This window comes from Fukomys damarensis, unplaced genomic scaffold, assembly GCF_012274545.1.
Source record: "Fukomys damarensis isolate Sample0158 unplaced genomic scaffold, DMR_v1.0_HiC HiC_scaffold_4, whole genome shotgun sequence".
In the NCBI taxonomy this organism is placed as follows: domain Eukaryota; kingdom Metazoa; phylum Chordata; class Mammalia; order Rodentia; family Bathyergidae; genus Fukomys; species Fukomys damarensis.
In genome coordinates this window covers 63,875,428-63,888,825 of record NW_022900916.1, presented here as the reverse complement: position 1 = coordinate 63,888,825, position 13,398 = coordinate 63,875,428, and the positions used below count along the sequence as shown (strand labels likewise).

Sequence of the window (13,398 nt, the reverse complement as noted above, 5' to 3'; positions counted from 1 at the left end):
ACCCTCTCTTCACCCCCTCCTCCCCTCCCCATTTACAAACACTTTATTTCCATTTTTTCATTTTCTCATATTTTTTTTCTTTTCCCTTATTACCTTACCCCTACCCTTCCCACTTTCCCTACACCTTTAGCCCTTTTCTTCCTGTTTCACATTGTCAATTATCTCATTAGGATCTTATGTACTATTACAGTTTTTCACACCAGAGAAACTATTCATCACTTATTTTTGTCTAGTTGATCTATCTGTGACAGTGTTGTATTGATGTCCCCAAGTACTGTTGTATTATGCTTATTTGATTTTTCATTTCTGTCAGTATTTGTTTTATATAGTTGTGCACACTAGTGTGTGGTTCCTATATGTAACATATTTTCATTGCATGTAAGTAAATAATGCAGAAAGGTACATATAGAAAATATATTGTTTCTACATCCCTTTCCTCACAATAGTTAGATAGATAAGCTGAGTTTTTTTTTTTCCACATGTCATTAGTTGCTATTTGATGTCAGAGCAGCTGGTTTGAATATTAACAGTGGTAAAGGTAACAAATCTCTTGTTGAAATTGCTTTGAATCAGTTAAACTCTATTATGTTGTACCATGAAAAATGTTTTTTTAATACATCAGAGAAATCCGATATTGACAGTTTCATTTGGGTAATTATACTGTCAGAGGAATTTGTTCTTTGCAGTGATTTATTTGTGTCATTGTATGAGGCTGCAGTGTGGAAACAGCCCCCAGCTGACTGCTCTTTGCCGATTGTGAAGTCCTGGATAAACAGGTTGTTGGCAGTGAAGGAGATGGTTGAGGCTATGATTTCCAGCACTACAGTTCAGTTCTTTGATGGAGAGCAAATCAGGGAACAGGCGGCACAGAAGGAGTATCTGTGAGGTTAGATTTTTGTCCATCCCCCAACAGAAAAACTCAGAACTAGGAAGCAAAAAAAACAAAAAACAAAAAACAGTAGACTAATGGATGGTTGGAGAACAAGTTATGCAATGTTTACAGTTTATTCCTAACCTGTCATATTACCTCGTTATATTTGGGTAACATTTGGTAAACAGAAAACATCTCTAAATGCTGGAGATGATTTACATTTACATGATATCAGGTTAATTTTAACTTTGTGTTTTGTGTTAGCTACAGCCTCTTCCCCCATAAGTTGGAGTTGACTCTTTGTATATAGTACATATGGAGTCAGAGATAAAACTCTACTTTTCATTAGTGTGAGGTCTGTGTGTGTGTGTGTGTGTGTGTGTGTGTGTGTGTGTCTGTGTACTTACTTACTAGATACTGTTCAGCGGGCGTCCAGAACTGAGTAGAATCCCACCTTCTATAACTGTCCTTGATGTAAGAAGGCCAGTGGGCAGTGTAGAACCTGAGCAGACTCACTTGATGCCATCTGTCCATCCTCAGGCCACACGCGTGCTCTGTCCAGACCACCTCATCACAGACACTGTCAAACAAGCAATCTTGTCTTTCTTTTCAATTTTTTTTTTCAGTTCCTCTTTAAGATTTTCCCACATGGAATATTTTATCTATGAAAATATTCAAAACACACTGCATATCAGAGATAGATGTTGTCAGTTAAAGGAGCTTTACTGTAGTGAAAGGAGCTTTATTTGTAGTACAAAGGTGATTTTCAGCAGGCTTAGAGCTCTCTGCTTGTGGACTTGAAGAAAAAAGTTGATATAGGGATGGGGGATACAGCTCAGTGGTAGAGTACTTGCTTACCCAGCACACACAGGCTCTGAGTACAATCCCCAACCCCAGCACTGTTGGAAAAAAGTTGGTATCCATGTGTTTGAGCTCAGATGTTTGTCTCCTTGGGTTTTATAGGTAGTAATTCTTATCTTATGGAAAAGTCAGAAAACATCCTCTGTATCCAAACCCATGGAAAAGATGAAAGGCAGTGTGAATGCAGGATTTCCTTCCAGAGACTGAAAGAGAAGACAGGATGGATAGAACTTGTAATCTCTCCTTTCTCAGTATGATGCCAAATAATGACATAGAAAATAATCTCAAATGTTCAAGAAGTCTTCTTTTTCATTATTAACATTGATCTTTTTTTAAAAAAAAACACTATAGTGAGAAGCTGACAAAATAATCCTACTTTGATTATCTGTATTAACTCAATTTATTTTAATCATGATGAGGTGAAATTCATCTCTTCCAAGTCAGAGTGCAAATTTAAAATAGTTTCAGGGCTGGAGATTTAGCTCAGCGGTTCGGTGGCCTGCCTTGCAAGGGCAAGGACCCGAGTTCAATCTCCGGTACCAAAAAAAATAAAAAATAAAAAAAATAAAATAATTTCCAAGTGCAGGCCAGAATGTGAATGTGATTGATGAGTGTGTATCTGAAACCCACTGCAAGCTAAGGAAGTTTGCTTCCGTCTGTCCTACTGGGACTTTGCCAGAACCACCGTTACCTTATTGAAGGGAAAGTGTCTGGTTTCATATTGTTTTGACATCACAGCCTCAAAACGATTGTTACGATTTCTACACCCCCCTAATTACAACTCTCTTACATCACGGACAGGTGCACTGCTTCAGACCTCAGTGGTGAAACGCATTTGAAATGTTGCCCGTGATTTGTTTGGGGAAAGCAAATGTGCTGGAATCACCCACACAAATGTTGCAGGATTTGATTTGTGGGTAAATGATGAACAAATAACATGCATATTTATGATAACATTGCGATTGCAGGGAGTATTATTTTGACGATGTCTGTCACAACGAGGGGCCTACTGGCTTCAGAAACTGTAAGTGCTCAACACTGAGCTGACTTGGCATGTGCAGGCTCCCATACCTTAATGGCAGCCAGAACCACAGTATCTGGCACCTTGCAGCCAGTTGGTCACGTCTGTCACCTACTCTGATGTTGGTAGACTGTAGGCTCTTTTCCACTCGTGACTGCCATTTTTATGCCATCAGCTTTGGAATTAGTGGCTCTGTCCTTTTCCAGCCATGAATTAATTATGTTAATCTCAAAAGGAAGGGGATGTAATTTTAAATTCAGATACTGGTACTTATTTAACTGCCCGTATAAGTATATATAAATGCATTCTGAAACGTTGAGGCTTATAAGAAAGAGATGTGGAAGCTTTTAGACTTCACGTAGAAGTGGTAAAAAATAAAAATGTGACTCTTTTCTACATTAGACAGTCAGGAAAAAAATTTTTTCCCAAGATTAATGATAGCTGAAATTTGATGTTGCTGAAATTGACGGAAAATGTTGTGGAGTATGTTGTTTGTGAAGACATTACTTTGAGGGATGAGAATATTTAGGTGTAAGTGGTGAGAGAAGAGAGGCAGTAATGGAGTAAAACAAGGAAGAAATTACTGAGAGCATAGGATTCTCAGTGAAGTGCAAGCCTCTGTGCTATGTTGGAGTTGTTACCCGTAAGGATGATCATCATTGAACTTGACAACATAAGGGGCTAACTTGAAAAATGAAATCGGGCACAGTTACACATGCTACATAATATGTTTACCAAATTTGCTTCAGAAAACCATCTTCTATTTTTGCAAGGTGGTGTTCAGGGGGGTCCTTGGGTTTATCTGCAAATGTCCTTGCACTGGCGAGGTATTAAGTAACATACATAGTCATCATCTTCTGACACTGTGTTGAATTTTAAAATAATGATCTGTGAGAAAAGTCTGCCCAGAAGAGGAGTACAGAAATGCATATCCTTTTAAAAACAAGCAAATGTGAAGTTATTCCCCAGGATAATTTCTGAATGCTAGCTACTTAGTGAGATCTTAATTGTTTAAGCCTAGTTGAATAATTGAAACTATAAATTATTAGAATTACAGGACTAAACTATAGTAATACTTGTTTCTTCAGAGTTCATGCACTATTATAATGTTTGTAATTATTTTCTCATATGCTAATTTATAAAGATCAGATTTAATAAGTTTTTAAATAATTGTAGTAGTATAACCTTTTAAGTATGCAGCATTACATTAATGTGACAGATATTTGTGTGGTGAAAGAGCATTCCTCTGCACACTAACTAGCTTGTACTTCTCTGGTTTTGGAACATACATATGACAGATTCAGTTTCATACCTCTTGTCCTGTAGTGTTGGAACTGGCCACTCCAAGCAGTTGTCAGTCTGAATAGCCTTCATTTGACCAATTATGGATTTATAAAAGTTTATTTTAACATAAAGGGTATAGTGTATTGTCCTTAAACAGCTTTGTCTGGGGAAGACAAGAAAATTCACAGCACTGATAAGAGGAACTCCTGGTCATTGAGTTCACACCAGAATAGTCTCCTTGCACTGTCTTTGCCTTCTCTAAGGACTATCTCATATGGTGATTACGTAGCTAAACTACTGCTGTATTTGAGTGACATATTAAATAATTTAGGTTTGCTTTTTCTTTTAATATGTTAAAACACAAGTGAATCTTTATGATTTATGTATTTTGATAGACTTAATGTTTTAGAACAATTTTAGATTCACAACAAAATTGAGCCTAAAGTACAAAGAGTTCCACTACCCCCTGCAGCCGTGCATATAACTGCTCCTACTTTCCACCTATCAGCATCTTCCTCCAGAATCCCGTCTTTGTTGTCATCATTGAGCCTGTATTGACATACTGTTGTCACTCCCAAGGCCATAGTTTTGCATAGGGTCTGCTCTTAGTGTTGTGGATCTCTTTTAAAGATGTGGTAGTATTCAGCATTTCTCAAGGGCTCAAAGTCTTCTCGAGGCTACCAGTGCCTACAACTAGATTCTAAATAAATATTTGATGAATGACCGAATGAAACGTTGCAAGTTCTTTATATAATAGTTTAAAATATTTTGCTTTTTTCCCCCTTTAAATTGTGTAGACCCTTACATTAAAGCCAAAATGGAAGACATTGTGTTTCTAAAGTAATCATAGAGGAAATTTTTATTCTTTGAATGCTTTAATAGAATGGTCATTGCTATAACAGGGAACTATTTTGATTATGTTTGTTTTTATCAGCGATGAAGGTTTATCTTTAAATTAATATGTACTTTGTAAGGTGTAATTTTTACATATTTTCTCCTGTTTTATGGTTATTTTTACATGGGATTAGAAAGATGTAAGCTGAAATGTACCACCAAAATTTATAAGTAGAATCTTTAAATATATTTGTGTCTTTTGACTCTGTAGTTCCATTTTTAACAATTTATTAACAGGAGATAATCCAGAAGAAGTTAAAAAATACCAAACATGTTTTTGTAGTATTATTCATAAAAACTGAAATTACACATCTCTGTTTTTACACTTGTTGTTTCTTGTATTTTCTTCTATCTTTGTGAATGAGTAGCATCATAAAGAGTCTGACTATAATGGTTGGAGTTCTCTCACCCTTTTTGAATCATAGAGAAAGAAGATTATATGATAGAAGGAACAGGATTTAAGGCAGAACCAGTTTTTTCTTGTCCAGGTCTTGAACTTGCTAACATTAGCACTGGTCATCTCTGGGATTTGAGGAGTAGATATGCAGTGACCTAGTGCTGAAACTGAACATCACCAGCATGAGGTTTGGAGTTGGAGGTGTTTCTAGAGCAGAGGGAAGGCAGCTCTAACTGGGGAAAGAGCTGTTGTTTGGCTGCCGGTTTCTCTTATTCAAGGAATAGCTCTGCATTTCCAAGGAGCCCAATGACAGTCAGTAAATTTCATTTCCTGCTCTGTATCAGTCCTTGATCTAGCAGTAGGGATATGCCAGTGTTAAGCAAAAGCCCTCATTGCTATGGAGGAAGGCACTGAATGGTGGTTTCCAGATCTTGACTCCCATTCTCCCAAATTCACAATCCAGCGAGAGAGCAAATAAAAATGCACATGGCCCATCCCTTCAAGACCATGAGAAAGGAACATGAGTCTCTTGTAGAGACCACTGCCTAGGGAAGCTTGAGAAACTGGAAAAGAATACAAATGCAGGGCTGGATGGAAGCACAGGCTTGCTGGAACTGCTACAGAAGGAGAAAGTTGGGATTCCACGTCTCGGAGCACTGGCTATAGGAGAGGAGAGGCATAGTAGGAGGAAATGCTGGCCCTTGGGAAGTGTTGCTTCTAGGTGAGCTTAAGATATATAGAGAAAAATTGTAGCCACCCTGGAAGATAGCGATAATGAGAGTAAAGAAAGAAGGAAAAGGGAGAAATGAAGGATCTCATGGAAAAGTGAAATAAACATGTCACTTCAATTCTTACCCCCCAATTTCTTATACCACTATCATCTACAAAAACTACATAAAAACAGGCAAAACTGGCCTAAGAGAGGCCTCCCAAACTAGGAGCACAGCCCATTAAATGAGTCGAAATAGAACAGGGTGGCCCAGATCTGTACAAAATTGCTGTAAAAAAAATGAGAAAATAAGAATATATGTGTCCCAGCTGACAAAAACACTGAAAACCAACTATGAAAATAAAACTACATACAATGCTATATTATGAACTTAAACTTCTCATTCAGCCTTTGGAATATGTCATTGTTGAATTAAAAATACAAAAATAAGTAGAAAAATAGTAAAAAATAAAATCAAATGAGTTAATTAAATTTCTGATAAATACAGAACACAAAATAAAAAAATGGAAACTAAATTGCAAGGTACTCAAGGGAAAATCAGATGCAAATGAGGGGTGACCCTGCATATTGTATTTACATTAAATGTAAATGGACTAAGGATATCAATTAAAAGCCAGAGATTGGCAACATGAATTTTAAAAATGCATGACCCGACTGTAAGCAGTTTGTCAAATACTCATTTCCCGCACAGTGATATTAGTGGTATAAAAGAAAAAAAACATCATAAAACATATACCATGTAATCTCATAATCAAATGAAAGTTCAGCTGGCTATACTAATATGTAACAGAACTCAGACCAAAAACAACTTTTAGGGAGAGTAACATATTTTCATAAAAGGGTCAAAGGGTCCATTCTCAAAAAAGAAATAACAGGGGGCTGGGAATTTAGCTCAGTGGCTCCGCCACCTGCCTTGCAAGCACAAAGGACCCGAGTTCTATCCCCAGTACCAAAAAAATGAAAGAAAGAAAGGAAAAGAAATAACAGTCTTAAATATGTATTCTGTATGCAATAGAGCTTCAAAATAGAAGTAGGAAACTAGAGAACTCAAAAGATAAATTACAGTTGGAGACATCAACACCACTTTTTTTAGTAATCACTATTCAGAAAATCAACAAGGATTTAGGAGAACTCAATGACATCATCAGGCAACAGGATCTATTTGATATTTATTTATAGACCTCTCCACCCAACCTAAGCAGAATGTCTATCTTATACACATGGAATTTATAAAATGACACATCATATCATTAGTAAATAATTGTCAATATAATAAACCTTAACATTTTTGAAGAGTAGAAATCACAGTAAGTGTGTTCTTTGAATATATAAAACCAAAATGGAGAGAGTAACAAAGAACAAATGCAATGATTGCGAGAGTTATAGCCTCATGAAAACCTCTTTCCTCTGACCATGATTCTTAATTGTTATTGTTCCTGCCTTGGGACATGGAAAATAGGTACCTTTCGCCTGACCTTATATGCCACAATGACAGTGAAGCGTGTTAGTTGATTGTTACCCATGATAAATTGTCCCTTTGTCTACTTTATTTTACAGCTTCTCTGTTAAAAGGACTGAAACATGCTAACATTGTGCTGCTTCACGACATCATCCATACCAAGGAAACACTGACCCTTGTCTTTGAATACGTGGTAAGTAAAGTAAGAATTCACACTTTTAAAATGTGAGTAAAATTCTTGCGGTTCTGTTATGGAGTTTTGTTTATAGATTGTTGTACCCAAGTGAATACTGTGTCTGACTACAGTACATGAAGCATAATTTTCCATAAAATAGTGGCCCTGTAAGAGGTTTTTGAATATGTATCTTAAAAACACATGCAGAAAAACGTTGTTGACTTTTCCTCAAACATACAATCTATTTCTAGCTAATTTGTGACTAGCATCGACTGTAATTTTTAGACTTATCAGACGGGATTAAACAGCATGATGATTATCACTCCAAAGGAAGTTCAAAGACTAACAAAATATTTTCCTTTGGACTTATAACTTGACTTTACAAAATCATCCTTACGAAGATTTTTTTTCTTTCTTTGAGGAAAGCCTTCTACTTACAATTTGCGGTTCAGTTTTCCCTCTAGGCTGGTATTCAGCTATTAATTAACACTTCTAATTTACATAGCACACAATGTAATGATCTTATTGTGTTGAGAGTATTGCTGCTAGAAGACTTGGACTTCAACTCATAATTAATCTTTCTTCATTTCCCTTAGAAAAACATATGGTATTTGTACGGCACCACTTCAGCCTTTAACTGTGGAATCATAATTAGCATCCCAGTTTTCACAGATGGGTCTGAGAGCGTGTAATTTATACGACACAAATGACATAGGTACAGACTTTTTGGGGGAAGAAAAGCTATTTGTATTATGAATGTATTAAGACCCCATTTCGTAATTACCACCACACTTTTTAAGAAATTTGAATAGTTTTCATTTTTCTCTTAAAAGAATACAAAAGAATGAATATTTGCAGCGTTTTTTATCTTCCTAAAGTCTGCCTGTGTCTGTTTGTCATTTGAAAATTGTTGTCTTAGGGAGAAGCCATTCATCTTGTCTATTTACATATAAATGATAGATACATTTGAATAATATGGAAATGTAGCTAGCAGGACTGAGGAAGCCCAGCAGTTGCATACATTACACGCTACCAAGAATGGATGCAGATTCACACATCAATGCAGATATAATTTCTTTTGTTTAATCCATGATTTGAAGTCAGTAATGTATTCAGCTGATTTATACTTGAAACTTGAATCACTTAAATCTAGATTTTTTTCCTAACTGTACCTTCTAAGTTTTTTTCAATGTTTTATAGAACAGATATGTCAAGAACATACTTATTCCCTCCCTTAAATTGCATAATTAAATTAAAAAGAAGAAAAATTGTTTGAGCACTAACCTCAGTAACATTGAAGGAGAACCTAACAAATGATAATGTGAAAATTTTCTTCAAATATTAAAATGAAAAGTATTTGTGAGTCTAGAAATATGCCTCAAATATGAATCAAATGTCAGTTGATGATTTTATAGTTTGCTGTATTGGCAAAAAAGGGAAAGAATTTCATCATTTTATAATAGTTGCAGGTTCGGATTAACTTTTTTTTTCTCATTACCAGGGATCGAATTTAGGACCTTGCTCTTCCGAAGCAGGTGGTGGAACCACTGAGCTAAATCTCCATCCCTATGACTGACTTTTACATAAACTCACTTTTCTTTGTGAGTGAAATTTTTCTGGTCCCTAATCTTGTGGCGATATTACAGGTCTTCTTAAATGAAGCACAAACATCACAGCCCTACACAGTATCCACCAAGAGCACTTCTGTGTTGTCTTCTCTGAGGGTTAGATGAGCTTCAGGCTGTCCTTCGGAAAATGGAGCAGAGTGTGGCCTTTATGCTTGGGAATTACACGCCTCTGCTGCAGTTCTTCTTGCCATCTTTGTTTTCTTTCCTTCCCTCTGTTTCTTACTTTTTTTTTCCTTTTATTACTTTTACCATTGTTCCTTTGCTTTTTCTCTCTGGTGAAGTACTTTGGGCTGCTACACCTATAACAAAATTAGTTTGATTTTTATTTCAGCGAAAGCCGTTTCAGTGACTCTTAAATTAGAGTTTGAGGAAAGACAAACACTGGACTATAGAGAATGTTGAGCATCTCACCAGTTATGGTGCCAGAGGTGTAAACTCAGCCAGTAGTTGCCTGATTATGTGATATTTGCCCAGTCAAAAATAACTTCCCTTGAAAACTGCTTTTTAGTTTCTTACAGTGCTTTCCAGCTTTGTTTTTTGTGATAATGGTGATATTGCCAAGAGAATTAAGGATGTTACTTTTAGTAGTTTAGTCAGATTTCTCTGCTTACAGTAACTTGTAGAAATAAACTCCCCCTTCTTGTTGTGTGCTTCCTAGCAGAGGGAAGGCAGCAGCAATTGTGATGCATAAAATGCTTTGGAAATTAGAGTACATTTGGGTGGGATAGGAAGGGGGAGGGCCTTGTGCCCTTGGCATGATAGTGAGGAATGCAGAAAGGGTAATAAAGAATGTTTGGGACAGTATGGCCTCAATATCCATCCATTTTCCTATGAATGACTCTAGTTTCTCATTTTTTATGGCTGAGTAGTATTTCATTTTATAGAAAAACCACATCTTCTTTATCCATTCTCCAGCTGATGGGCAGTCAGGCTGTTTCCAAGTTTTAGCTATTACAAACTGTGCTGCTATAAACATAGGTGTGTATATATCACATACTCCTAAGTGAAATAAATAAGACAACTGTGTAAATACCAAATAGTTTCTTTGCTGTGAAAAACTAGAAGTGTAAATAAGATCCAAATTGTATAACTGACAATGTGAAATAGGAAGAAAAGGGTTAAAGGTGTAGGGAAAGTGGGAAAGGGTAGAGGAAAGGAGATACGGGACAAGAAAAAATATGAGAAAATGAAAACATGGAAACGAAGTCTTTGTAAATACGGGAGGGTTGGGGGGTGAAGGAAGCACAGGGATATGGGGAAAAATGAGAACCAGGATCTGTCCTGTAAAGGTACAAGATCCCAATGATGAAGGTAACTGTACTGTGTAACTGAAAAGTACCAATAAACTCAGTAAGATAAAAAAAGAATGTTTGGGACAAATGTGTGACAATACTGAAAACTAACTGTCATTTGTTGAGTTTTTTGCGTAGAACTGTGCTGAGGGCATTGCTTTCATTTTCACTTTCAATGTTCCTTTGATTATCTCCACTTTACAAAGGAGAAATCTGAGATTAGGAGATCAAGTCCTTCTTCCAAGGTCTTGGAGTGTATAAAGTAAGATAGGCTCCGTTCAGACCCTCTTACTCTGAGTCCTAATTAGAATGTACTTCCTTTTTATTTGTATAGCTTTATGTAGGTGAAGATTTGGTTCTGAAGAGGGAAAAGAGACTTTGCTTTTTTTCTCAATTCTCCCTTCTGACATCACTGCTCTTGATTGATGAGTCCAGTAAAGTCCTTAACAGTGAAACTTCTTTATGATGCACATAAATTTTGCCAACTAGCCAGTGACTTTACCATTTCAGTTTTCATTTTGATTACAGAGTATAATGATAGAGTATGTTTTGTTTCCATGAAGCAAATCTTTAAGGTCACTGCATTGCCCCATGTGCTCTACTCCATTGAAGTTAGTTTTCACGCACATAAACACCAAACTTTGTTGTGTAGAAATGTCCAAAATCAATATGAAAAATTCAAATTTCTAAAATTTCCCACATTTACACTATTACCAGGTTGTTCACATTAAAGTTATTTTCTCAGCAGGGTTGATGTAGTTCCATATAGCTAATAATACGCTCTTTGAGGGAGGGGACATAAAAAGTTAAACATTGTAGGAAAGTTTAGTATCCCATGCTTAATAAAACCCTGGATGTGAGTTGAAAGTAAAATAGTTTCGGGTTGATTAGGCACTATTGGATTTTTCGTTTGGATTTCATAATTAAGTTTTCAAGGGTGTTGGAGGCATCTATGTAATATGTGCTTCAACAAATGAAAGTTTCTTATTTATGATGATGTACACACACTATAACCAATAACAAATGCTGTCAGGGTTGTGGTGAGAAAGGAACCCTTCTCCATTTTTTCATTGCTTTAATAGAGAACTCTGGTCTTAGCTCTTTTATATAATTCCCATGAATGACATTTTAGATTTTGTAAAATGCTGTGGGCCAGAGTAATGCAATAAATGATGGAAGTCAGTGATGTGGAAGAATGCTCAAGGAAAGGACTGTGGAGGTCAACATTAGGGGATGTGGGGAAAAGCAGGCTGTGTGGGCTCTTTCAAGTACTGTGGGAGCTTCCGCAGTGCATCCTTGCTCCCCCAGGTCGCTGAAGTCTCGATCACATGGCTCGCGGATCCTGTGACGTGCGTTCTTTGCAGCGTTGCCTTTTCCCAGCGTCATTAACCACCACAGCATGGCTCTGTTAGCTTGAGAGAGAGTCTGCTTTCACTGTGGTCTCACATATTTTTACAAGCTGTCTTTTTTTATGCATAGGTTTAAGACCTTAGCCGAGAAATACGGAAGATAGCTCAGAATCACTGACCTCAGGATATATTTCATTGTGAAAGCGCTACCAAATTTTTCTTCTGCTTAAACAGAAAATTAAACAGTTTAGTTTTTTATATTTTTTGGCCAAAGATAAATGAGGACCAGAGTGCCCTGTTTAAAACCTTGCTGAAAAATTTGAACAGATTCCAAAAGTATTAAAAGTAAAGGTTGCCATTAAGGTCCCGCTTGGCTTTGTGTCAAATCACAGAAGTGCAAAGCACGCTGGAGCATCATTTTTCATTACAGATTTAATAGTTACAGGTAAAAAGAAAAGCTACATAGAATGGTGTTTGCTAAGGGCTGGGAAGAGGAAATGGGAAACTATAAAATGGGTACAAACTTTCCATTTTATGAGATGAATAAATTCTAGAGATAACTGCAACACAGTGTCTAATTTTAGCATTGTAATATTGTGCACTGAAAAATTTGTTAAAAGATAGATCTTGACTTAAGTGTGCTCACTGCCAGAAAACTATAAACACAAATATGCAAGGAATTAGAGGATATGGATGTGTTTGTTACCTGGGTTGCCTTGATTGTGGTGATGTTATCATGTGTATGTGCACATGTTCGAAGTCACCAAATTGTGTGTAGTAAATATATGCCGTTGTTCCTACTTAAATTATACCTCAATAAAGTTTTAAAATACCAAATACATTCACAGAAAAATCATGATACTGTTTGGCGTAATCATTTGTTTCTTTACACTGGTGATGTAAACTAATATATTCTAAGGCAATATGTGACATTGCATTTTTATAATCTCATATTTCACATGAAAAAAAACCCAAACTGCATCACCAAAAGTGATCTAAAGAATTTTAAGAATCCAAAAAGGTGGTTTTATAGTACTGTGCATGTGACAAGGAACTCCCATAAAGATTATTCCATTGGATTGCACTGTAACTGCTTGAGGAGGGTGAGGCATGGGTTTTTATCCAATATTGTATCGATGAGGAAAAATAATGATTGAAGAATTTGAAGCAGATGTCCTGAAATCACTCAGCTAAAGTCTTAAACATGAAACTGTATCCTTGGCCTTCTGTGTGTAAGATCTCTGCCCCTCCCTCTCACTCTGTAGGCTGCCCCTGTTAACTGTCTTCCCTGTTGTACATGATGATCTGAGGCATGCACAATATGGGCCCAGGAGCTGGAAGTTCTGTTCTGTCTTTAAACTGCCACGTAATTTTCCTGTTTATTTTTCTGACTCATACATTTGAATTCCAAGTCTATACAGAATGCTTTAATATGCA

General features: G+C 36.5%; 1 protein-coding gene across 4 annotated transcripts in view; it reads left to right on the top strand.

The window, feature by feature from the left end:
* Window positions 1-13,398, top strand: part of Cdk14 (cyclin dependent kinase 14) — a 556,731-nt gene that overhangs the window by 225,654 nt on the left and 317,679 nt on the right. For all 4 annotated transcript variants that reach the window (XM_010609534.1, XM_033758509.1, XM_033758507.1 and 1 more), the window contains exon 5: window positions 7,616-7,710. In XM_010609534.1, coding sequence (XP_010607836.1) covers window positions 7,616-7,710 — 95 coding nt within the window. The remainder of the gene's footprint in view (window positions 1-7,615; window positions 7,711-13,398) is intronic.